At 44.8% G+C, this 27,330-nt stretch overlaps 1 protein-coding gene and 1 long non-coding RNA gene across 2 annotated transcripts in view; one reads left to right on the top strand and one right to left on the bottom strand.

Annotated features, from left to right (window-relative positions):
* LOC141576325 (uncharacterized) overlaps positions 1 to 19,401 on the bottom strand; it is a 23,884-nt gene extending 4,483 nt beyond the window's left edge. The window contains exon 1 of the mRNA XM_074359241.1: positions 17,976 to 19,401. Coding sequence (XP_074215342.1) covers positions 17,976 to 18,746 — 771 coding nt within the window. The 5' untranslated portion in view covers positions 18,747 to 19,401. The remainder of the gene's footprint in view (positions 1 to 17,975) is intronic.
* On the top strand, positions 18,337 to 27,330 carry LOC141576326 (uncharacterized). Its single transcript, XR_012504678.1, has 3 exons — positions 18,337 to 18,473; positions 23,854 to 23,996; positions 26,900 to 27,330. It is a non-coding gene; the product is annotated as an uncharacterized LOC141576326 (long non-coding RNA).

Raw genomic sequence — 27,330 nt, 5'->3', positions numbered from 1 at the left:
CCCTTGCCTCTTTCCTTGTTTGCTATACTAGTCTGCGTACTAGCAGTGGGGCTATCTAGCGCCACCCCACCTGACTGGAACATAGGCCATAAAATCCTGATAGCTATTTTATACCTTGTTATAATTAGTGCCATCACTGCAGCATCATGTCTAAGATAATCATAAGGCTGATGTTACTGGCGCTAATGCCCTCACTCTCCTTGGCTGTACAATGAATCTGCACGGAACCAGGTGACAGGTAGTCTTACAAAACAGGAGGGGTCTGGATGTACTCACGGCCAATGAGGGGGGACTATGCCTCTTCCTAAACGAAGAGTGCTGTTTTTATGCCAATCAATCAGGAATTGTCAGAGGGATGGTTCAAGAGTTACAAGACCGAGTGAAAAAGAGAAAACATATTTTAAATAAGAGCACATAAGTAGGCCCCTGGAGCTGGACCTCCTGGTTGGCACTGTTCATAGGTCCCTTACTCCTGATTTTTGCAGTTCTGCTATTTGGGCCCTGTGTCCTAAACTTCCTGACCTGCTTTGTCAGTGAGCAGATAGATGCTATAAAACTTCAGATGTTAGCCTCCAATTATGAGCCCCTGCAACAGATAAATGATGATGCTTACTCCAACTAGGGTTGTGAAAGCATCAAGAGAGGGGAATGTGAAGGAAAAGCCTGGCTGGTCTAACAAGATAACTCACAAGTCTAGGAATGTGAAGGAGGGGCTGGGCTGGTCTAACAAGATAACTCACAAGTCTAGGAATATGAAGGAGGGGCTGGGCTGGTCTAACAAGATAACTCACAAATCTAAGTATCAGAATACTGATCTGAGTTCTGCTGGACTAACTTGTGAATCTAAGTTAATTAGTGTTGGTTTGCCATTCATGTTTTTTTGCTAGCCAGCTGGATTATCAAAGAGATATATCTGGCTTTGGAATGTTGGTTTGCTGCCTCCCTGCCTCCACTTTTGTGATAATGATGCTGCTAAGGCTGTTCCATACCTATTGGCCGAATACCCCAAGCTTGTACTTTACCCTATAAAACCTCATGTGCACGTCTTGGAGGTGCTCAGAGCTTTGGAGCAGAAGCCCCTCTGAGCCTGCCGGCATAATACATCTGAGTACTTCAACCCTCCGAGTGGTGCTTGTTTCTTGGCTGGCCTGTCATTTCCGTAACAGTACTTCTGTGTTACCTTGGTGGGTTTCCCTACTCCAAGACTCTAACTAGATAGCCCTCAGAACATTTATTCTAAAAAGAAATGATAGTTCTGTTTAGGCCACTATTGACATTACAAGGTGGGAGACCTCACCTGGCCAATTAATAATACCTGCTCTGAACCTGACCATAAATATGAGTTTTCTTATAAGATCACTCAAGCTCAATCAGAAACACAAGCAAAATTTTAACCCCAAAATGTAACTTCTCAATTATTAAATCCTTACTTGTAACTTTATTAATGTTGCTAACTGTATTACTTATATCCTGTCTATTTTATAAAATTGTTGTCTCCTCCATTTCCCAGTGTGTAACTAGGCCTCCAACAAGGTTGATGAAGGTTAAACATCTTGAGGAAATAGGTAAAATTTATAACCTTGCATAAAATAATTGTAATAGTGTGGTTCTAGGTATGGGAATGAGCAACGAGAGGTAAACATCTCCTGGATCATAATAGACTAGTAAGACAGGTGATCCAGAGAATTTTTAGTATCAACAGGGCCTGATCCAAAACTAGCACTTTGAGTGGCATGTCAACAGATTCTTCACCTGATCTAGGAATGAGCCTTCCTAGCACCGTGGGACAAAATTGGTCATGAAATGTCTCCCAAAATATTGGTCAAATTTAGGACCAAGAGGGAGCACTGTGAACGAAAATACTGCAATGTGAGTGAAAATACTGCAACCATATCAGTAAACAAAGAATGCTGACACCAAGTCATCAGTGGCTGCCACCACCCCCCAGTGGGGACAGGCCTGTAGCCCAGCCTCTGCAGCCACTCACAATGGTGTACTCTGAGCGGACTCAAAACAGAAAGAACAGGATACTGGCCCTAGATAGCTAGGTGCTTGTCAAAGGAATGGATTCAGTGAGCCCAAATGTTTGCTTCCTTCCATACATAGAAAAGCACTAAATTCTTTAACTTGAGATGCCTGGTTTTCTTTAGATAACAAGTAATCTTTTATTGTTCCAACTACCTGGTCTTTGTTGTAAAGCTCCTATATATCCTAGCTCCTCCCCTACCTCTTCAGAGCAGTCCCTCAGAGCGATCTGAGAGGCTGTCATCCCGGCTCGAGTCCTCCCACCAAATAAAACATAACTTAACTTTTAGGCTGCGTGTTTATTTCAGTCGACAGTTTGTATGTTACTAATACAGTTGCTACTACTCAATTGTATTGTATTGATTTAGACTCTCACGTCTCTAATCATGCATTATTGTGTACTACTCACCTTTATGTTTTACTTATGACATCTTCTATTCTTAATGGTACACTAGAAGATGGATTTTATACTACCCATGTCAAGCCTCTGGCCTGGTACAATTCTTGTATTAGCCCAATAAACATTACTTCTCTCAGTATCTCTCAGGTACTCATTCTGAAGCGACAACCTCAGGTTTGGCTACCTGTTAGTTTAACCTGACCCTAGGAGGGCAAAAATGGTTTTATTAGATTAACTCATGCAATTTCAAATTGCAAACAAAAATGCTTTATTTATTGCTTTTATCATCTCAGCCATCATCATTCTTGTCACCACTTCAGTAGCAACAGTGTCCCTTATTAAATCCATCCATACTACTCAAGTTGTTAATCATGTTATGACTAATATTACTAAGGTTATGATAACTCAGACTCAAATTGCTAATGGAATTATGCATCAGCTTCAGGCTTTGGAAGCCTCTTTGGAAGGGCTTGATAATTGACAACAAGCCATTGTTGATCACGAGCCCCTGCATTGTGATTGAAAACTTAAGATATGTGTTACCCCTCTTAAATATAACCGCTCATCATATTCCTGGGGTGTTATTAAAAAACACCTTCAAGGAGTTTTTTTCTTCTGATTTGCAAAATAACGTTGAAATTCTTTTCTTCCCAGCTGCATCAACAGCTCATTTACATTCAAAAGGAGACTCAAACAAATATGAAACAGGAATTATATGATAATATGAAATGGCTTAACCCTGCCAACTGGTTTCATAATCTCAACCTCCTCATCTCGGTTATTGTTGGATTTTGTATAGTAATCGCTTGTGTTTTTCTTATAGTCTTCAAGTTAATTTACTCCCTTCATGCCTCTTCAAATCAGCAGTGCCAGGTGGTGATGTCCTTTCCACAATCAAGAGTGATCTCCTTCAATCAAAACAAAAAGGCAGATATGTGGGAGCCCATGATTGGGTTAACAAATTGTAACAGACCCCAGGTTGTCACCTTTAAGAAGAACAAATGTGCTTAGCAACTGCTTTGCTAGCAGGTGCCTGTGCATCCGCATTCCTGTCTCCTTGCCATAAAAAGCAGATACAATGCCTTGCTTGCATAGTTGAGGTTTTAGATAGCACTCTGCCCCTTGCAAACCAATGACCCAGGCCCTCAGCTATAAATGGCTGGGCATGCCTGCTGTTTAGATAGTCTATTATCCCCAAGAAAAGGAACTGGCTGGTCCAGTGGTCTGCTTTGTAATTAACATATCTAAAGAATGTATCTTGTTCCCCTCTCCCCATGACTTCCCTAAAGATAAACTAAGCCTTTGTGCTCATTGTGGAATCTACAATCTCTATCCCATCCTGTCTTTCCCTAAATTTCTGCGTTCCATCACACAACTGTTAGTGATTTTTCCTTTGATTGTACACAATAAATGTGGGAGAATTTGAGAGGCTCGTGGAGTTGGTCCCTGACTCCCTCTCACTCTCTTGACTTTCCACAGAGACTCAAGTAATTCATTCCATCTTGGTGGGACTTCTATCAGTCATAACCCACAATCAGTCTGTTCAAATTATCTGTTCCTTCTCACTTCAATTTTGGCAGGCTACATATTTGTAAAAACTTGTCCCTTTTTTATTGGTTGTTCAGTTTGTTGGAATATAACTTTTTATGGTATTTTCTTATGATTTAAAAAGTTGTGCTATCAGTTGCTATTCTCTTTCACTTATATTCCATTTATGAGGATTATATTTTCTTCATGGTTAGCATGGCTAGAGGTTTGTCAATTGTGTTTACATTTTAAAATAACCTAGTTTTTATTTTATTGATCTTTTCTATTGATTTTAATCTCTATTTTTATTTATTTCCTCTTTGATCTTTATCATTTTCTTCTGCTAACCTTAGGTTTCATTTTTCTTTCTTTTTCCTCTAGTTTTTATAGGTAGTAGCTTAGGATGTTTGTGATTTTTCTTGTTTCTTGAGGAAGGCCTGTATCACTGTGAACTTCCCTCTTAAAACTGCTTTTACTGCATCTCATATGTTTTTTAATTCTGTGTTTTTGTTGATATTTCTCTAGAGGTATTTTCCAGTATCTTCTTTGATTTCATAACTGACCCTTTTTTTTTTTTATTAATAGCATGTTGTTTGGTCACCATGTGATAATCCCTCCCCCCCCCCCTTTTTTCTGTTCTGTGATTTGTATCTAGGTTTATAGTGTTCTGGTAAGAAAAATGCTGAAATAATCTGTATCCTATTAAGTTTGTTAAGACTTGATTTGTGCCCTATTATGTTGTGAATTCTAGAGAATGTTCCATGAATCCTTTTTTGTTCATTTGTTTCATTTTTCAGTTTTATTAGGTAGAATTGTTACAATTTGGCTGCAGCTATAAAATATATTGCATGTAAAAACATATACACAATATACAGCACATATATTTTAAATTTACATATAAGTACTGTTCAGTGTTTCCAAGAGTGTTTAGAGTTTTACCTTTTTAAATTTCCATAGTTATCAAAGCAATACCCAAAAATAAGAATTGATTCAAAAATATACATACACCTCACTATTATCAGCAACATTATTTATAATTAACAAGATATGGAAGCAACCTAAGTGCATATCAATAGATGAATGGATAAAGAAGATGGTATATATATAATCTCCAGCCATCAGTCACGAGGATTTACAGACTTCTATTTCAATACAACATACTCAAGCTCCCATCATTTCCTTTTCTCATTCAGCTTAATTATTTTTACATGTTTTCTCTTTTCTTTTGCATTGATTTCTTCTCTTTCCCACTTTTATTTCTCTCTACTCTTTAAGAAGCCAAATTAGGAAATGTAAGTCCATTCAAGAATCTCTTCTACTTAATGTGTACTACAGCTCATTGTTAAACTTCTATCAGAGAATTTTGTTACTTCACTCTGACCCGTATTTATCCTAAGTGGCTGGCAAGCCCTCTGAGCTGACAGCTTCTTCCAGGAAAGAGCCCCACTTTAGTCCTTACTCCCAGAGCATTAACAAGCATTTAGGGAATATCTACAACATGCTAGATGATGGAGACACATGGGCCGGGCCTCCCGCTCCCACCTCCAGGAGACAGTCCCTGCAGGAGAAAACCATGTCACAAGCATCTCAAGCACAGAGGGAGACTGACAGACCCCACTGCGGGGCAGGCCCAGGAGAGGCTGTCCTTTGACTGAGTTTTTTTTTTCCAGTGTTTTATAATTGAGATATAATTCACATATAATAAAACTCACCCACTTAAAGGGGTACTATTCAGCAGCTTTCTGTATATTCACGGTTGTGCAGCCCTTACCATCATCTATTTCCAGAACACACCATCACCCCAAAAGAAATCCCCTGTCCATTAGCAGTCACTCCCCATCCCCCTGTCCAGCCAGCCCCTCGCAAGCATCATCTGCCCTCTGCCTCTGCATGTGCCTATTCTGGATATTTCAGATCACTGAAATCAACAATATGTGGCCTTTTGTGTCTGGCTTCTTTTACTTAACATTCTGTTATTAACGGTCGTCCATTTCAAAGTGGTATTAGCATCTTATTTTTTTTAAAAGGTTATAGTTTATTAGAAGGTGGTAAGTACTATCAAATAGAGAGGAGTATAAGGGGTGGGGTTTCAAAGGGAAAAGGGCGGGTTGAGCCATCAGGGTGGACTTCCCAGAACAGGTGGCCTTTTTCATCCCCCCCCTTTTTTTCTTTTATTCATTCTTATCTCTGAATAATATTCCACTACATGGAGATAATGTATTCTGTTCATCCACTCATCAGCTACATATGGACAAGGTCTGGAAGAATAAGTGTAAGAGGTTCCTAACAAGAATTTCATTCAAAGCAAAGGGCAAGATGTGCTTTAAAAAAGCCAACACACAGAGACACAAGGAAATCCGGGGCGTTTCTGAGCAAAGGGCATGCTTGCTTCGTCAGGACTACCGTGCAGGGCTGGGGTGGATATTGGTAGGAATCACGGTGAGGGAGTCACCTGAGAAGTCTCCCCACTGCAAGCAGCTCAGCCAATTCTCCTCCCTCATCCTGTATTTTTAGAGCTGTGTTTCAAGTTTTTCTCTTATTTCAAGTAACAGCACTTTAACTACACATCTGATCATCTGCATCAGACCACCTTACCTCCAAGCCACAGAAAGTCATTCACTGACCGGAGTAGCTCCAGAACAAATGGTGATGGACCAGTGAGTCCTGAAGCATTCCGGCCTGCAGGTACAAACCCCCTCGTATTTCAGCATGCGCCCTGGTGATGTCCAGAAAGTAAAATGCACAGAAATGTCTCACTGCTGGTGCACAACATCTGCCCCAAAATTGCCCCGAAAGCATGCTGGCAAAACACTACTCAACCCTCTCACTACAAAAAAAAAAAAAAAAAAAAAAAAAAAAAACAAGCAAAGAAGGCAAATTTAGACTCTACAATTGAAAACCAGCAACCATCACTGCTAGTATCTGAGCTGGAATGGTCCTGACTTCGAAAAACATTGCGTAGATATTTTTCAAATGTGATAGACATATAAGTATTTCATGTAGATGGTATTAGAGGATTTTACTTTTCAAAATTTCCAGTTGCAACATTAGCACAAGAATGTTTATGTTTCAGCTTTAATATCTATCTTCTACTTTCTTAACTTTTAACCTATTATTTTATAAAAAGAGCTATGCTTCATATTATAAACCAACTGTTTGGATTCTGCAAACAAGATCTTTACAAATTCACAATTTCAGAACAAGCTTTAATGATGCTTTGAGAGCTAGGACCTGGGGCGCTCACTAACAGCTCTTTAAATACTGACAAGGATGTGCTATTAAGTAATGCAAAGGCTCTAATTCCGTGTCAACTCTGAAACCAAAGAAACTACACCGAAGCCTTACTTTATCATTTCAGAATATTCCTATTCTTTTGAATATTAAATTTCTTTAAAGATAAGATATTTTTGAGAAAAACACCAGCTATATTCAATTTCCTTTCACCAAGAAAGCAATCTTTATCAAGAAAAAAAAACCCTATGGAAATGCAAAATATGGTGAATTTCTAGCTAAGTGAAGGTGCATATCTCAACACAAACCTAAATCCTATCAGATCTCACTTGAACGAGGTCAACAAAGTCCTGGGCTACCCTGGAATTTAGCTCTTCTGTTCCAAATATTGGCTGAGCTAAGACCATCACACAAGGCAGGGAAGGACAGAAGTGGAAAGTCAGCCTGGCTGCCACCATCTGCTTTCTTTCAGCCACAAGGCGCCGCGAGGGCAGCCCCGCTAACAAGCCCTCCCCATAAGGAAATACTACATCCACACTGTCCCTGTTGTCCCGATGCAGCCCTGATGCCCCTCTCCCACTGGTCGCCTCCCAGCCTGTGAGTGGTCTTCTAATAACCCTCCCACTATGTGGCACCCATCCCCTCCTCCCTGCTAAACACACACACACACACACACACACACACACACATACACACACAAAAGAGAGCAAGAGCGAGAGTGAGACAGCTAGAGAGAGCAGGGGCAGCTTCCCAAAGCACAAATTTGATTACATGACTCCTCCACTGAAACACTTCGGAGGTTCGCTGGTACAGTTCTAGCCCCACCCTCGCCCCTGCCTCTCATTGCCCAGCCTCACCGCAGTACCCAGGTCCCCAGTGACCTCAGGGGCCCCCTGACCTGATGCCTAGCTACTTCCCACCTACCTCCGGGCTCATTTTGATTCTGTTTCTCAAGGAAACCTTCCCTGCCTCCAATCCCCACACTTTGGTTTAGGTTTCCCTGATGTGTTCCTAGAACATTCCAAGCTAAATCAACTTCTGACACTGCTAAGCTCGCAAGAAGCAAGTACATTTTGCTTACTACTGTCGCTTCACCCCTCTCCCCTAGACACTTAGAAGTGCGTGTGTTATGAATAAATGAATGAAGGGGTGGGTATCAAAGGGACAGACAGACCTGCTCTCACTGGTCCTGAACCCTTCTTTCTGTAGAACATCAGAAGCAAAACCAGGAGTACCTCTCCTGAGGGTCACTTCCGGCTGACAACTTTCACTGCCTCCTCTGTCAGTTCTAGTAAAAAACAAGCTCCTCCAAAGCCCTCCAACCCAGGCCCTCTCCAGTGTCCTCCCCAACAGGGGCACCCTCCACCCTGGACTGCACAGGGCACTCTCCCCGAGTCCCCACCCACAAACCTCCAGGCCTCTGCCCGTGATGCTCCTGCCACCTGAGCCACCCTCTTGACCCCTTCTCCTGGCTGATTCTTACCCTATCCTCACAACTGAATGTAGAGTCCATTTCCTCTAGGAAGTCCTCTCTGATAATGTCCTTTAGCTCTTGGCTGGGCTCCCTCTATAGCAGCACTGCATAATGACCAACTGGGTGTTTGTCCACCTGCTCCTTTGAGAACACAAACTCTTGAAGTCCACGTGGGAATAAGGAGTGAGAGATGATAAGAGGGGTGGGAGAAGCAAAAAGCAAAAAGCAAAAAGCAAAAATCACAGCCCAAGTCCCAAATTCAAGGAGTCTCTCTCAGAAAAAAGAATAAAATATTTCATACGTGTGCAATTTGGCTACTATTTTTGTGGCTCGTGGAAAGCCAGAGCTTGGTGTTCTAGTCCAAAAACCAAGTTACATGCAAAGAAATGTATGTACTCATATCCAAAGGAAACCAGAGCTGTTAAACAACAGTTTGCAGTTAGAATCCAAAGTAACTTTGATAAAGGTAATTTCTGTCTGTCTCTCTTTTTTTTTTTTTTTTTGGCATCATATAGTTTTACAAGTATTTTCACGACTAAGTGATGACTACAGCCCTTGATTCTGCAGTGGAGCATTTGGGACCAAGGAAGCCCAGATTACATGCACTGTGTAAATGCAATCACACCAACACACTGACAGGTGCCCTGCTGGTGGAGCTGAAGTTCCAAAGCAGACAACCTTAAATTCCAAGACAGCTCTAAGTAGAAAGTAAGAAATGCAAAGTTCTGTACTCAATTTCATATGGTATTTGGGCCATTAACTGATAGTGCATCTTGTCTAATGAAACCCAAAAATAAACTGTCAACGTCGATTTTCTCCATCTGATCATTTTATGCTAACATTGGATATCAAACCCTCACTCCATACGGAAAGCTCAGGCCTACGCTGCAGCACAGTTACATCCCGCGGAAGAAAGCCGATCAAGGGAGAACTGGAGAGTTTCCCTTCAGAAGCTGCTAAGTCTGGTTTGGACCTGTACGTCATTTGCAATCACGTCATCATCAAAGGAGTAAGACCTTACATCTGTGGGGCGTAAAGCACTGCGGTGCTTCCAAACCATAAAAGAACACTGAGCTTTGTGAAACAGTTCTGAGGCAGTTAAATCACTTTTTCTGAAAGGATCCAAAACTGACCCACTTCACCATTCCACGTACAACAGGGAGGTACCAGAATTAGTAGAGAAAACATGCCCTTGAAGTCTGACAAGGCCCTGCTTGAATCCTGCTACAGCATTTACTAGCCGCTAAATGGACCAATACCTTAACCCCTCAGAGAAGGCTTGCCAATCCGCAAAAGGGGGCTGCCACCACCCACCTGGGAGGCATGGCTGTGAATGCAACACGCAAGTAGGGCGGCCGACTGGTACCTGACACGGGGCCTGGATAGTTTCCCTCCGCTGCCCTTCTCCCCATTTAAACTTGCACTGTTCCCCCGGTAATAATCAAGTCCCCGGGACAGAATGCCCGATTCTTCTGTGTATCCCCGGATACATGCCTTACCCTTAGGAGGCCAGAAAAAGTACTGCCTCCTCCCTAGTCACTATCCGTGTTCTTAAGAGTTTCGTTTTTTTTTTTTTTTTTTTTAAGACTACTTGGCAGGGAGAATATTCCAGAACTGTCCAACCACCATTCTCCAGGTTGGCTCCCCTCCCAACCCCCATCCCCTCTCACCTCAGATCCTCTGTCTGATCGCCTTTTGTACATGGAAAGCGGAAAGCGAGTCCGCTGGGGTGGGGGCTCCCCAGGCCTCCCTCCCTCCCTCACAGGTGAGTGTGACTACTTTCTCCCCACTCCCCACTGCAATTCCAGCTTCTGAGGAGGTGTCCCGCCCAGATCTTGTGGCTTCCGTGTCTTCCTGAGATGCACATGTGGCCATGACCCTCCCTTCTGATTTATTCCTGGACGGCACCGCCCCCCTCCCAGGCCCCTTGAGAATAAATGGCATTGCTCTGAAAATCCCAAATGCCACTGACTGACACACCAAAGCTGCATGGCCTGTGCTTTCCTCCAGCCCAGGCACAGCCTTGCCCTCCCTCAGCCTCAGTCTGTACATCTCGAGATTAGCTCATCCACATGCAAGGCTGTGAACACCAGCTAAGAATGACGACTCCCAACGTGTAACTCTAGTCTGGCTCCTTCACCTGAGCCCCAGTCTCATTGAAGAGAGTGCCTCTTTGAATTCATAACTCGGATGACAAATGGCATCTTAAAATGCCTCATGTCCACCATTTACTCTGGAATTCAAACCCTTGCAGGTAACTCCCAGGTTCCCATTTTAGTAACAGCCCCAGCACCCACATAGGTGTTTGAGGTCACATTCAATTTCTCCTGTTGGCTCACCCCAGCCCTGCCCTGGAATCGGTCCTGTCATTTCCATCGCTAAGCCCATCTCAAGTCTGGTTCTCCAGAGACCGCGGCCGGAACTCTGCAAGCTCACAGAATGGTACAGTGAGTCACAGTACTCTGAAGGGTGCTCCCTGGAGGGGAAGGCATTTCCTGGCATGGGTCACCTCAGAAGGCACTGGATTCTCACAAAGGAGGCCCAGGAGATGGGACTCAACGTTCTCCCGTGGTCTGAACTTCGAAGGGCCTGAGGTCTGGGGGAGCTCCTGGTTTGCAGACACACATGCCAGTGAGCAGGTGAGGATGGAGGAACCCAGGCAAGGCTGTTCTCATTCCAACCCCTGGGCTCTCAGGAGCCACGGGAAAGGCCTGTGTCCAGGGCACAGCCCAGCCATCACAGATCCCAGCCTGCAGTTGCCAACTCGGACAGCCTAGACTCCTTCTACTTGTGACACTTAACTTCTGTTCTGTTCCCTCCCAGACTGTGATGGAGTCTTTCAGAAAGTTTGGCCTGTCTGAAGTGAGACCAAGTCAGTGAAGGATGAAGTGTCCACATTTGGACCAGAGCATGAAAGGAGAAACAAGGCCTCATGACCAGCATGAAGGTGGTGGTCAAACCCTTCCCCCGGGTGAGATGAACCTGCTTGGGGGGTGAAAATGCAAGGTCCTAGGTCAGTCAGCACATCTACCTTCATGGCTGACCGGGGTGTTGGAGTTCACTACCACAAACTAACGACACGGCCGTCAGTGGTGGACGTCAGTGGCAGCAGACACAGAGTCAGCTATTTACTGCCAACATGGGTTAAAAGTAAAGGCTGATGCAGGGAGGCCTGCACGGCTGCTGAGGCAAACCACAGACCCGGCTCTGAATGCCCACGGGCTGAAGCAGAGAGGAAGCTACAGTCCCCTTTAGCGGTCCCTGTGTCCATCAGATCCAGGTGAGCCAGCTAGTTAGGAGAAGGCCATGTTGTCCTGATACTCAGAAAAACCAGCCTCGTAAAGGGAGTAAAATGGTGACATGGATTTTAGACGCGCTTCTGCCCCTTTACGAGGACAAAGTAAAGTAAATGGCATGGGGAAGGCAAAAGCAAAAGAAAACCCGGTGACTGCTTCCTCCAACAGCGTCCCCTGCAGCTGCTCACTCCCGAGCCGGCCACTTCCTCACCAGTGACCGCCGGCCTGGAAGCGCCGTCACGCACGTCACACAGCGACAGCCAGGAGTCGCGTGCCGAGCACGTTTGTGTAAAAGCCAGAATCAAGCAAGGTGCTGCAGACTTTGACTTTCCAAGTGAAAATACCCATGAAAAACATCCCTCAGAAGGCGCCTAAATCAATTCGGATCTCACCTCCTCAAAACAAACAAACAAAATTAATAAGGGCTCATTTGTCACCAAATGTAAGGAGAACCAAACATGTTTCTCAAAGCAAGGATTCTACCAGGTATCAAACACCAGCAGGTGACATGCTAACAAAGCAAAAATTCCAAAAAATTAGAAAATAAAAACATGACTGAGATAATACATGAGTCAAGGCAACCATTAAGTTTTTGCTTTTAAAAGCGTTGGAGGCAGCATGGAGGGCAATCTCGCTATTTCCAGTGCAGAGTGTGCACAGACCACATTTTCAGACCCAAGAACATGCTCAGAGGGAGGTCCAAGAGAAAACGGAAAAAAGAGAAAGAAAAAGAGGAACAAGCAAAAATTAGAAACCCACAGTGCTCCTAGCATCAGTGGCTGTCACTACTCTATTGGACAGCAACTCCAGGGGTCCCACCAGGGGTCCTGGCTGAAAAGAGAGAGTAAGTGTCCACACTAACCCTAAAAGGATCTCTCTGAAACAAAGGCGGATTCACTTTTAAACGTCTGAAAACTGGTGGGCTGCACCTCCCTCCCCCCTTGGCTACAAGACAGTCCTCTTCCTTGCCAATCCCTTTCTGGATGTAGGGAAGCAACCTGGCACACAGCCAGGGCATCCGGCCTCCAGGTAGGCTTATCTGCTGTCTGTGTCCAGTCCCACCAAGTCCTCCTTCTCAAACGGAATGCAGGGGAGGGGGATCTTGTCCCTAGAATTGTCGGGGGCCCCGTGAAGGCTCTTGGACACGAGCAAGATGAAGAGTGACTCGATGATGTCCTCAACCCTCTTCTCCACCACTCTGCAGTCCTTGTAGTTTGAAGGCCACATCAGTGGGCGGCTGCTTGACCACCTCGCCATGCAGCCCAAAGGCAAAGAGCTGAGGGTCATAGAGCGTGGTGCCATACATCTCCTCTGCATGTGGAGCTACTCGAATGTCTTGCCCAAGAGGCAGTCGGTGATGGTGACAAGGCCCACGACCTTGCGGTGGGTCTGGAAGTCACTCCACCCATTCTTGGGCCCGTAGTGGTGCCTGTAGTGGATACAGAGTGCCCACTGGGAGCCGCACGGGCTGATCTGGCTCACCGAGGAGATTCACTTATAGATGCAAAAGAAATTCTCCTCTGAGACGATCCCCAACAGGTTGGACCACCACGGGGAGATTCTGGTTGTCCTCAGCACACTGCACATAGTAGGGATGCTCATGTTGCAGGCCCTGCTGAGAAGGGAGAGGAGACTGAGGTACACACTCTGCTGTGGGCTGCAGGCCCTTCTGGGATGCGGTGACCTGGTGTGTAGCAGCCGTAAGGCAGGGAAGCCCAAGCAAAGCCAGGGGTACAGTTTGTCCTCAGCGTCTGCACATGGTTACCATAGCTCGGGTCACATTACCCAGCTTTTGGTCTAGGCTTCCAGGCCCTGCAGAAAAGGCTCAATTCTTGTTTTCAGTCTCCAACACCTAGCCAGGCCCTGATGCAAAGGCAGTGCTCAAAAATGCTGAATAAAGGAATGAACAAAGGAACTGCTTTCCCCACACCGCTTCAGCAGAATATAAAGAAAAGAACCACAGTGGGATCAAAAGATCTGGATTTCAACTCCAATTTACTTGAACTCCTAAGCTGCAGAATAATGGGTAAGAAAACTTTCCTTGGGGAGGAGGGTACAGTTCAGTGGTAGAGCACGTGCTTAGCATGTACGAGGTCCTGGGTTCAATCTCCAGTACCTCTATTAAAAAAAAAAGAAACAAACAAATAAACCTATTTACCCCACATCAAATATTAATTTTTTTTAATTCAAAATTCAAAAAAAGGCCTTGCAATTGACACAACATTTTAAACTTGACTATATTTAAATTAAAAAAAAATCCTTGCCTTACAAGAATATATCTGAATTATGGAAGTTTGCAAATGTAAAATGCCTAGGGTACAATCTGCATAAAAAGTGGGGGACTGTACACATTTACTATCCCTCCTTTATGAGCTATATTTCCTTTGGGGGGGTTATAACCTCTCAGAGCTAAATTTCTCAGATTAAAAACAAGAAAACATTACCTGATTCTCAGTACTGCTGAATAATTAGATAACCCTATGAAAGCATCTGACCCACAGAGGTTACTCAATAAATGTTTGTTGAATGAATGAATAAACACGCAAGTGAATGCTGCCCCTGCCACAGACCATCACAATGGTACTGCCTGGAAATCCTTAGACCACGTTCCACCCGACTCTACACTAACCATGTGGGTGACCTGGGTAGGCCTGTGTTCTTCTCTAAACCCCAATTTATTCACTAATAGAAATGGGAGTAATAACACAAACCTCAAAGGGTTAGTGAGTCAATAACAAATTGTACTACAATTTTGCAAGGTGGAATCATGAAAGAAAATTGGGCAAAGAGTCCATAGGCTCTCTCCATATTATCTTACAACTGCATGGAAATCTACTTTACATCTCAAAATAAAAAGTCCAATTTTATTAAAGTGGCTATTGAGATTAAATGAGCTCACTGTCTTAAAAAAGGAACACACAGTACAAATAGAACAATGCACAGCCCATGAGATACACTCAATAAACATTCCCACCGAGCCCACTGGTCCCTCCAACTCCAGAGCACAAGGATGGGTCCTCATGGCCAGAGGCCACAGCACCTGAAGCTAACAAAGCTAATGGTCCCCACTTCCAAGAGCCCCTGCCTCCACCCTAGGTCTAATTTTGTATTTGTAACTTTCTTTTCTTATACTTAAATAGGAATACCCAATTGCATAGCCTTCAGGTCACCAAAACCTGACCACGGAAATCATGACAGCAGCCCTCCCCAGTGAAACAATAAAATTAAAAGCCATATCCACAAGAAGTCTGTGTAATTCTAATGGCAGTAACTTCATCCTGGACTGAGAGGAAGAGGACTGGGGAGGAGGAGGAAACTGGGGTCCCCAGACCCAGGAGCCACCTGTCCCATGATGGAATTTAGCCTCAACCCACACACTCCAGGAAATTCAATTTACACATAGACAGAGTGCTATGGACAAGATTTTTTTTTTTTAAAGAAACCCCTGATTCTCTAACAGGTCAGGTTTCTACTGAGACACAAATGGCTTATATGTATATTGTTTCATGAAAACCTAAAATAATATCACTCCAATTTGACACATGAAGAAACGGAGTAAAAGAGAGGTTTATCACACTGTGCAAGATTAGAGAGAGGCCACGTCAGAGGCTGTATTTAAATCCAAGCCCCTGCTCCAGTTCTCACACTAGAAAGTGTGACATACAGCCCCCTCCCTGCAATAAATCTCTGAAGTCTTTTCTGCACCACTTGGAAAGAACCAAAGTCACATTAACTTTCCAAAAAGAGCTGTGTCACCCCTTGGAGGACGTATCAAAATCTGAAGAATTAGGGTTGGAGCAGAGATTTGTGTTCTCTGTTTCTCAAAAGGAGACATGGGTTTAAAAGAAACCAAAAAGCACTTATCTAGTCTAAGCCCTCATTGTGCAGAGAAGGAAACAGAGGCTCAGAAGAGATGAGGAAAGGGCCTTATTTACAAATCTTGCCTCAGCGCAGCACCAAACCGGCCCTGGGCACTGCTGGGGAAGGACGTGGGAGGCCCATGAGAATGAGTGTTAGAAAAAGGAAAAAGAAGAAACATACAAGCCCTCTCTGTACACCGTCGTAACATGCAGTTCCACCAAATTATCCAGTATGGGAGCCGCCAAAATTAAGGTGGGCTAAACTGCTTATAGAAACCTGGAAGTCTCAACCACAGTGGAAATTCTAACTTTTATATGGGTTTTCCCAGTTCAAGCATAAGCTCAGCGGAAGCTCCGTGCCAGGCACTACACGAGGCCTGGAGTTCTCCCAAATACAGACCTCTATGAACACATGTGCAAACCACATGCAGGCCCACCAGAAGACAAACGCCCACAGATAAGTTGGAATTACTGAAAATGAAGGCAGCTAACCAGCATATATTACTAGCAAAAAGGATGTTGCTAGAAGTACTCATGGACATAGCAAACTGTGGTCAGCAGGTGGGAAAGGGGGAGGGACAGTTTAGGAGTTTAGTATGATCAGATACACATTACTATATATAAAATAAATCAATGACAAGGACCTACTGTATAGCACAGGGAACTATATTCAATTTCTTGTAATGAGTTGTATTGAAAACAATCTCAAAAATATACATGTACATATGCATATATATAACTGAATGCTGTACACCTGAAACTAACATTCTAAACTGATTACACTTTAATGAAAAATAAGAATTTTAAAAATAAATTAATAAATAAAAGAACACTGTAATCCCCTTAGCTGAAGGTGGTGGAGAACACTGGTTGCAAGCACCAAGTCCACTCGATCACTCCAGCAATGGCTGTCACTCTTTCTGACCATCAGGGAGTCAATTGGCTTCACTGAGGTTACTTTTCTCTTTCGTGAAAAGCTACAGTTGCAACCAACGATATATATAATCTCATTATTCACAGACCCAACAAATTAGTGAAGACTTTCCATAGGCCAGGCTCTGGACAGATGAAAATATAGGGTCCCAGATACATTTATGGGTAGAAAAAGTTTATGCCATAAAGACATTAATTCTTCCTGTTCTGATATATAGATTCAATGCAATTCTGATTAGAATTCCTACCAGATTTTTCATGGAATGTAACAAGTTAATTTAGGGTCAGGAACAGCCAGGAAACTTCTTTAGAACCACCACTGGGGAGGGGTGGATAGATCATTCATTTCCACTGTTCTTTCTGAAGTGATGAAAACGTTCTGGAATAATAATGGTTGCACCACTGTGAATATACTAAAAGCCGCTGAATTGTACCATTTAAATGGGTGGAATTCACAGTGTGTGAACAATATCGCAATAAAGCTCTTCTACGAAAAAATATTTCTGGACCACTATTTTTCCCTCTATATTACTAGTCTGCCCCACAATTTTAGAAAAACAGAAAAACAAAACCCAACAAAAATTTGCCAGGAGATCTTTAGGACTGTGATGTTCCTGGGTCGCCAAAATGCCTCTGATGGTGCTGCTCCTCTTAACACACACTTGTTGGGCTGGACTAGTTAAGGACTAAATCTTTTTAAAATCGACCGTCACATGTTTCACCCTGGGAGAGGGGAGGATGGAGAAAGTCACAGCCTCATGCCCTCATCTCTTTTTTTTGTTTTTGTTTTTGGAGTAGAGAAAGTTTTTACTGTAGGGCCAAACAAGGAGAACAGTGGCTCGTGCTCAAAAACCCTGAACTCTCTGATGTTTTTTGAGGTGAATTTTTTCTTTTTTTTTTTTTTATTAGGGTAAAGTTTTTAATAGGCAAAATGAGGCTTGAGGGCTTCCAGGTGTGTGACTTTCTTCTGACTAGTTGGTGGTAGGTAATAGGGCCGTGTTCCAGGAATCTCGTGCTCAGCCTGAAGTTACCATCCTCCACCTGGGTGGGGGCCTTAGCTCCTGCAGAACAACTCAAACATATTAAGTATAGCCCTGCCCCTACTCCTCAGCTCATTTTTAAGTGAACCAAGCCCTGCTTTCAACACTGTGATCACGCTCACTATAAAAACAAGTGGCATCAACAAGCATCACCATCCTAACACCAGAAAAAGTATTAAGGGTATTTACCTGGGGAAGAAACACTGAGGGAGGAGAAAGAAGCATGCTCAGCGTTGGCGGTCTCTTTTCCCAAATCTCCGCCAGGAGAAGCTGGGCTTTACAACCAGAGGATCTCAGCCCCAGGGAATAGCGTCCACGCCACTGAGCTGGACCTCGGGGACAGGGAAAGGGACAGGAGTGCAGTCTAGGGGTGGCGGGGCAGGGAAAGCGGCGGGGAGCGCGGGCTGCAGCCCCGCTCGGAGGCCAGTGGCAGCCACTGTCCCCGCCCCCGCCCCCGCCCGGCTCCGCAGATCCCGCCGGCCCGGGACGCAGCCCGCCCAGGGGCGGGGCGGGGTCTGCGGCCGAGGAGAGGAAGCCCGGGAGGAGGGGACTCGCGGCGGGAGAGCGGAAGGGGGCGCAGGCCGCAGACTGAGGGGAGCCCGGCTGGGGCGAGAGGTGGCTGGTGCGGGCCGCGGTATGGACGGGGGTGGCCATGTCCCCGGCAGGTGCTTGCACGGCCATGGACAGGTGTGGCCTGGGCGCCAGGGCAGGTGGCACAGGCAGAGGGGGCTGGCGGGAGCCCCTCAGCTGGACACTCGATGACTCGAGCCCTCGCAGGCTGTGACAGGCGGACCCCTTCCCCAGAGCCCCCAACCTTCCACTTACACAGCCGGAGGCCCCGACCCGGGGCAGGAGCCAAAGGCCTACCGGGCGAGAGAGCCGAGCAGCCACTGGGGCTGATCCCTGGCTCGGAGCTGGAGCTTCGGACCCGCGGTCCAGCTGGCATCCAACCGTGGGCATGCGCAGGAGGGCCAGCGATCCGCTCTGGGCTCTGGGTTCTGCGAGATACACTGGGGAATCGAGGGAGGGAGAAGATGGGAGGAGCAGGAGCGGAAGCAAAAAGTGGAGGGAGAGAGATGGCCAGAGGAGGAGCAAGGAGAAGCAAGAGATCTAGAGGGAGAAGGGGGAGGGGAAGTAGAAGAGATGAAGAGAAAAAGCTTTACCTTCAAGGGCACCCCGAAGGAGGCGCCAGTCCTGCCTCCATGCCCTTCTCTAGCTCCTCAAGGACAGAAGCTCAAATTTCACCCCCCTGGTCAAGACCTCCAGCCAAGGCCTTGCAAAACCCCTACAGGGATCACACCTGTTGCCCCCAAAAGGAGTTGGGCTTCCTTATGCTCCCGGAACCAAACACCCACAGGCGTTGTTGCTTAGAACTACCTTGGGAAGAGTATAAATTCCCCTTTTACAGGCTGGGAAACTGAGGCAGGCATGATCTTTGCCTTAGCTGCACTGTCCCAGGTGTTGGGCTAGCAGGGAGCGGGAGGTACAAGTTCAGAGACCCAGACAGAGCAGACTGCCTGAGTGTCAGTGCATAGTCCCCATCTCTCCTGGGCAAACCACTTTCCACCCTAGTGGAACAATGAAGGGCTCACAGTAGGTCCCTGAGTGTGGGAGAGCTGTCCTCAGTTCCAGTGCCCAGCTTGCTATGTAGATAGGAGTGTTCTCGAGTCCAAACTCATTCTCCTCAATACAGGACAGGCCAATAAATCAGGAGACCAGCTGTTGGGCATGGAATAGCAAGTTTCTGTAGACCTAGATGGCAAACTAATGTCCTGGAAAACCATCTCTCCAAGTCAGAATTCAGGCTCTTTTCCTACTTGCTTGGTTGTTGCAAACTCCTTGGTGTAGGAATTTTTTTGTTGTTAGAAACCTTTGTTATTGCAGCTATCCACCTGGGTCAGATCCCTGTAAACCTCCAACAAAACAAATGTTATTTTCTATTCTGCAAATTGTTATCTTTATATGAATGGAAAAATGTTAATATCCTTAAAGGTCAGAGCCTTCAGAATAGGCTCTCCTGTCTATTTCAGGCTCTAGGCAACACTGTTTTACAGAAGGTGCAGAACCAGCAAGACTAAGCCTCGGAAACAGAGCACAGGGTTAAAGTCAAAGGAACAGATCTAATACAGAGTCTGATTTGTTCCTTGCTATTATCGAGGCAGAAGCCACTTGAGGATTTAAATCCTTTTAGGTTAAAAATAAGTAAAACTTTAAAGGAATTTACATACATAGGTTGAAATGTGCATAAAATATTTGGAAAAGCTCACAAAAGATTGTAAACAGTGGCATCTCCAGGGAGGGCTGAGAGAACAAAGGATGAGGGAAACCTTTCCCTTGTATATTTTTGTGCTGTTTGAATTTTTTTTTTTTTTTTTACCATATGCATGGGTTTCTTTTTCAGTTAAAAAAAAAGTGTAATGGAGGGAAGGAGAAACTAGATCAGCAAGTACAGCAGCCATGGAAAACTGAGCTGTCACTTTTGCTTTAAGCCAGGAAGCATTTATTGACTCTCTCCTATGTGCCCAGTGCTGTTTTATGACTTCATTTATTATGTATATTTTTATAATATAATAACATGCTATCCCTGACCCCTGCCCAGGGGAGCTGGTGGAAAACCAAGTGAGTTTTTATTGCATTGTTTTCCAAGGAGTAGAGATGAGTTATAAACAGAACACATCTTCAGGGCAAACCAGGTGGAATGGGTTTCCAGCAGGCCAGACAGCTAGGAAGGGTTTTCAACTGAGATGCCCAAAGACAGAGAAAGCCTCCAGGGCCCCACAAAAAGGTGCCCAAAGTGGTTTCTCCTTGGCACTATTGTAATAGGAAAGAACAAATCTGACTCCATATTACATCTTTTTCTTTGACTTTAACCCTGTGCTCTGTTTCCGAGGCTTAGTCTTGCTGGTTCTGCACCTTTTATAAAACAATGTTGCCTAGAGCCTGAAATATACAGGAGAACCTATTCTCAAGGCTTTGACCTTTAAGGATATTAACACTTTTCCATTCTTATAAAGATAACATGTTGCAGAACAGAAAATAACATTTGTTTTGTTGGAGGTTTACAGGGATCTGACCCAGGTGGACAGTTGCAACAACAAAGGATTCTAACAACAAAGGATTCCTACACCAAGATGTTTGCAACAACCAAACACACCCCCTTCCCCTTTTTAATATAAAAGGAGCCTGAATTGTGACTAGGGGAAGATGGTTCTCCAGGACAATTACTCTGCCATCTCCTCAGTCAGCTGGCTTTCCAATTAAAGACGCTATTTCTTGCCACAAAACGTGGTCTTCCAATTTATTGGCCTGTCCTGCAGTAAGCAGAATGAGTTTGGACTCAGTAACACAACCAAATATTGAAAGTAATCATTTGGTATATTAAATGACTTGCTTCTGCTCGTCTTTCTTCCTGACTTTTCTTTTCTTGACCACTCCTGCTATGTTTATGAAAAATCTGAGTCTGCTCTCGTGGACACATTTACATCTCTAGCCACTACCCTTCCAGATAAGAACTTATGTCACCAAAATTGCTAAGAGATATTACATGGTCAGAAAAGACCAGAAGTGTGTACTGGCTGATGTTCAGGAGCAGGCTGGGACACCTGACAAGATGTCAGAAGCATAGATAGACAGCTGGGCACCAAAGGAGAAGCTTCTAAGCCTCCATGAAGGACTTGCTGGATAAGAAGGAAAAGTCCCAGATTGTAGATCTGATTCCACCATGAGCTTCCTGGGTGATGCTCTGCAAGTCATTTAAGTTCTCTAGACCCGTGCTATCCAACATGTGAGCCACCAGCCACATGCAGAATCATGAAGTTATTCTGTAGCCAGGCAGAATTATAAATAAATATTTTACAGCAAAGGCTCAGCACGTATGATGTTTAGAATCATTAGTGGTTTTCTTGCCCTAACAGGCTATTTTTGTATGTCTAGCTTTCTGTGGTTTGTAACGCCTGTGACTAATGATTCCCTTATAGTGAGGTATTTTGAAGTTATAAGTTACTGGACACAGTACTGTCATATCACAGTTGAAAAAAAGATCCACATAAGCCAGGCCATTTGATTTAGTAGTTATGAGCAGGGTCTCCGGGGCCAGCCTGCCTGAGTATAAATTCTCACTCTGCCTCTGGGTGGTTCTGTGTAAATCTTGGAGAAATTTTTATTATTGTTGTTGTTGTTGTTGTTGTTGTTGTTGTTGTTTTACTTATTTGTGCCTCTTTTTCCTAACCTTTTAATGGTGAGGAATATGTAGACTCTATCTCCTACTCTGCTGGCAGGATTAAGTGATTTAACGTCTGTGCTGCCCACTTCCCTGGGTTTCAGCATTCTCCAGGCAATCAGTTTCACACCCGGAGGCATTCTCCACTGTCTTAGTCAGTCTGGGGTGCTGTAAAAAATTACCATGGGTCAGGTGGCTTAAACAATCAGCATATTCCTCAAGTTTTGGAGGCTGAGACATTCAAGATCAAGGTATCTGGGAGAGGATTGCCTTCATGGCTTGAAGATGGCTGTCTTCCCACTATATTCATGGGGCAGAGAACAGAGAGAAGCAAGCACTCTGGGGTCCCTTATAAGTGCCCTAATCACATTCATGAGGGCTCTACTCTCTTGACATAATTTTATCCTACTAATCACCTCCCAAAGTCCCCGCCTCTCAATACCATCACCCTGGGAGATGGGGTTTCGACATATGGATTTTGAGGGGATGCAAACATTCAGTCCACACATCGGCTAAATCTCCCCAACATGCAGTCATCAAACCTGTAGCTAATTTCAAAGTAATGTTTATATCTCTCTGCCCATTTCCATTCCTACATCCACTAACACTGAAGCCCTGCTATATTTTATTCCTTATTTTTCTGGTAGAGATTTAATTGATTCCTCTACTCCAATGCTCCCCTCACTCCAAACAGTCTGCTTAACAGCCCTGCCAGGTAGGTCTTCCTTAAAACACCTTCCCACTTCACCTGGTTGTTTTTTAGGTGTAAATGTCAGAATCCTCTCCACACCCCATCCTAGACCTTTAATCCCTTACACTACCGCCCACTATGTTATTTTTCTATTACCACTGTAACAAATTTCCATAAGCTTAATAGCTTAAACCAGCACAGATTTATCACCTTATGGCTGTGGAGGTCAGAGATCCAACACAGTTCTCATTGGGCTAAATTCAAGGTACCAGCAGGGTGCCTTCCTTCTAGAGGGTCTAGAAGAAAATGTTTCCTTGTTTGTTTTTTCCAGTTTCCAGCGGTCACCCACCTTCCTTAGATTGTGCCCCACGACTTCCTTCATCTTCATGGTCATCAGCAGCCTTTCTGAACATCGCTCCATGGCTGCACCTCCCTCTGATCCTAAACTCAGATGGGAAATGTCCTATGATTGTAAAGACCCCTGTGATTACACTGGGCCCACCTGGAAAATCCAGGCTACTCTCCCTATCACCTCATCTCAGGATCCCCTTGTCCCACCCCACTCAGGCATTATGTATGTGTCTGTGACACTCACCTTGGGTAACATTTCCTCTCGTGAGCAATTAAATGTTCAAGATACTTGTGAACGGCTTTTTGTTTTTCTTCCTTAGTCTTTCCACATTCAGTACGTCTGGTGAGATTATACAAATCCTGTTTATTTGTAACTTGGCACTAATCTTTAACAACGTATTATGGGTTTAAAAGGCTAATAGCCAATTTAGAAGGAAAATCCTCTAAGATTTTTTAAGATTTTTGTCCTAAAATGCCTGTCATCTGTTTTACTGTCTACAGTAACATATCACAGGTGGCTTCCCTGTGGGGTGGGGGACACATTGTTCTGCTACCACAGTCCTTTCATTCACAACAACGTGCTGGTCTCCTAACAGAGGACCTATGCTCCAGCTTTGCTCACTTACCCCTCCTTTCCATTGATCATCCTGTTCGCACCGCTTCCTTCGTTAAGCACATCAGGATTTCATGACCACATTCTTCTCTAAATGGAATGGATATTGTGCATCTAACGTCTAATAATTGTTCTCAGTGTATACGCACACACTCACCTACTTGTCTCCCCATCCATCTCTTTATTTTCCTAGAATCTTCCAGAGGAATCCGTTCCTGATGATGATGATGATGATGATACTGACAGTGATGACAGGGGCCTCTCAAGGACTCTGATAAAGAGAGAATCAATGAAGAGAGGGAATCATTGCAAAATTGCCCCAGAAACAGGTTAAAGGTAAATAACTGTTATAGTGTTTAATGAAATCGACTAAAATTTAACTATTTTTAAAACTTTATATCACTATATTTTAAATTTTAAGGGGAATTTTCATTCACCACTACCCAAGATTTGAATTTAGGACCAAAATCTAAGAGGACTTCTATCTTCTAACAAATTGTCCACTAGCCTTTTAAACAAGTGATTCTTTAAAAAAAAAAAAAAAGTTAGTGCTGGGCTGCAAATAAGTAGGATTCATATAATTTCACCAGACAAACTGAATGTGGAAAGACTAAGGAAGAAAAACAAAATGCCATTCAAAACGTCTTCAAACTTACGTTGCACACAGGAGAACACGTTAGCCAAGGTGTCACATCAACATGAAGCCTGGGTGGGACGGGGAAGCTGATATTCCTCATCAGACATTTATGCTGATTTGTTAGATGCCAACACAGTTTCCTCATTGGATTTGCTTCTAATAATTATGGAACAGTTTAGGCTCTACCAAAAGCAGACTAAACATTTTCCCCTGCCGCCAAATCTCTGGACTGAATGTCCCCACAAGAGGGACATGATTATATTTCACAGGAAACTCTTCCTGAGAAACAATAGGCTTTTTGAGGGCAGAACTACTGGTCCCCCAGGGACGGCTGAAGGAGGGATCGAGGGGACGCTGGAAATACAGGAGGAGTCAGTTCAGATAGTGCTGCTCAAGTAGCCAAAGACATCCTACCAAAAGTTTCGTGAGTGAAGGAGCCTGTGAACTCTGAGCAGGTTGTTAAGACACAGCAGTACATAACTAGCATCACAAGTCAATTGTAGCATGTTTTGATATTTGGAAAATAATTAGCCCATTGCTCTTTGAAAATGCAGCAGTAGCAATAGAAATAATAAACACTGAGTTGTCTTGGAGATAACAAACAATAAACAATTCTAAATCTGCAGGATTCCTTGACAATATGCAAGAGATGAGCTAGATGTGTGCTGCAGATACCTCTTACTGCAGGGCTCATTCCTGCAAAGCACAGAACTAGTTTTCTCAGCAGACAGAGGGAACCAAGATTTCTAATCTTGAGAGGTTTACTATATGGCAGGAAAGATCAGACAAATAAATACAGCTAAATATGAATAAATGCAATCAAATATTATGAAATGTGTATGGAGCACAGAAGAAGAAAAATTCCTTTCACCTGGGATCTAGAGAAACTTCTTCAGAAAATGTAGCTTTGAAGATGGCCAAGGACATTGGTGGAAATTTGGCAGAACAGGACGTAAGGAATTTAAAAACTAATTCTAAAGTTCATATAAAAATGCAAAAAATCGCAAATATCCAAAACAACTTTGAACAAGAAAAATTTTGAAGACTTACACTATCTGATTTTCAGAATTTTTAAAATAAAGCTACAGTAATCAGATAGTTTGGTATTGTAAAACAGGAAAATAGAATAATGGAACAGAATAGAATGTTCTGAACTAAACCAACACTTAGATGGACAATTGAATATCAGTAAGGATGCCGTGGAGAAAGGATCTTTTCAACAAGTCGTGCTGGAACAATTACATATCCATATGCAAAAAGAGAAAAATGAACTTTGACCCATACCTCACAAAATACAGAAAAATTAATTCAAAATGGATCATAGATCTTAATAGGAAATCCAAAACTATAAAACTGCTAGGATGAAAAGCATAGGCTTAAGCAATATGACCTTGGGTTTGACAAACATTTCTTTGCTATGACACCAAAACTATAATCTGTTTTAAAAAGTAACTGATATAGAGAACTTTATCAAAATGAAGACTCTTCAAAGCTCTTCAAAACACTGCTAAGCCAATGAAAAGTCAAGCCATAGAAACTATTTGAACCAGCTTACCCGCACCCTGACCGCACCGCGCCCGCCCCCCAGCAGCAAGCTCACCTGGAGACGGGCATCCGGCTTCTTGGGCAGCAGAGGCCGCCCCCAGGCCACGACGCGGGGTGGAGCGGAGCAACCTGCCGGCTCCCGGGCGGCGGGCCCGCTACCCACGTTGCCCCCGCACCCCAATTGCACTGCCCCGCTCCCCTCCTCAGCAAGCTGAATGGGACAGGTGTGTCAGGCGACCTGGGGCAGCTGAGGCCGCTCCCAGGACCGGCCTCGGGGGGACGGGAGCTAATCCACCATCTTGCCAGGGGCAGTGCTACTCCGCTGCCGCTGCCTCTGCCGCTGCGGCCGCCCCTGACTGAACGCCCCGCCTCCCAGGAGCAAGCTCACCTGGAGTCCGACTTCCGGGGAATCTCCTGCGGCCAAGGCCGCCTCCAGGCCAGGCTGCAGGGAAGAGAAGGAAACAACCGGGTTGCCTGGGCAGCCCCCTCCCGCCGCTGCCACCCCAAACGCACCACCCCCGCCTCCAGGTGTCAGGCTGACTGCGAGGATGTGCACCAGACTTCTGATTCTGGCCACGAGCCTGAGCGCCTCCCTGCACCCCTACACCCCTGCAAACACTGCAGCCCCTGCACTGCATGCACTCTTGAACCTCTGCATTCCCTGCACTTCTGCACCCCTGCATTCCCTGCGCCCCTGAACTGCCTGCACCCTCCACAGCCCATGCACCCCTGGCACAACTTTCACCTTGCACCACCTACAACCCTGCACCCCTGCATGTCCCACACACCACCTCTTGGGCCTGTGGCAGAGCCTCTGCTGTTGCACCAGCGTGCAGGGACTCATATCCTTGCCAGTAAATGATGCATCAGTGGGCCTCTGGGGTTGCCTGCCAGAAAGTATATGTTCCCTGCCACTAGGCTGGGCCACTAGGGTGATCTCTGTGACGTCTCCCAGGACGGGCTCAGCGATGCTGTTTTCCAGGAAGAGAGGAGTTGAAACCGCTCTTGTGGGCAGAGCTGTGCTCACCAGGCCGTCCACGCTTCATGTTTTACACAGGACTTCACGGAATTGAAATTGACCCGGCCAAGTAAGACCGGCCTGCTGTGCGCCCACCTCAGTCCTGGGCTCTGAGGCAGACAGACTGGCTCCAACCCTCAAGGCCCAGTTTGGGCACCTGAATGGTCCCTTGGAGGCATCCCATCAGTTTTCAGGAAGAAGTCTGGCTGCTCCCACCCCATGGCCCTCCTTCCCACTGTGCTGGCCTCAGGAAGTTTCCTTATTTGGGGAAGAAGGCAGCCCACCCCCTACCCCACTGCTCACCATACTCTCACCCAGGCTGGTGCTCTCTCTGCCCTTCAGAGTCTGGAAAGCCATCCCTCTTCAGTTATGTCTCTTCTGAGATGGACTTGCTTCCATTAAATACTAGGCGAGGATGCAACGTGGGATGCCCTGGGTAAGAGAACCAAAATAAATAGTTTCTTCTGTGA

The sequence above is a fragment of the Camelus bactrianus genome, chromosome X (genome assembly GCF_048773025.1).
Source record: "Camelus bactrianus isolate YW-2024 breed Bactrian camel chromosome X, ASM4877302v1, whole genome shotgun sequence".
NCBI classification, from domain to species: domain Eukaryota; kingdom Metazoa; phylum Chordata; class Mammalia; order Artiodactyla; family Camelidae; genus Camelus; species Camelus bactrianus.
This window is presented reverse-complemented; position numbering and strand designations above follow the sequence as displayed.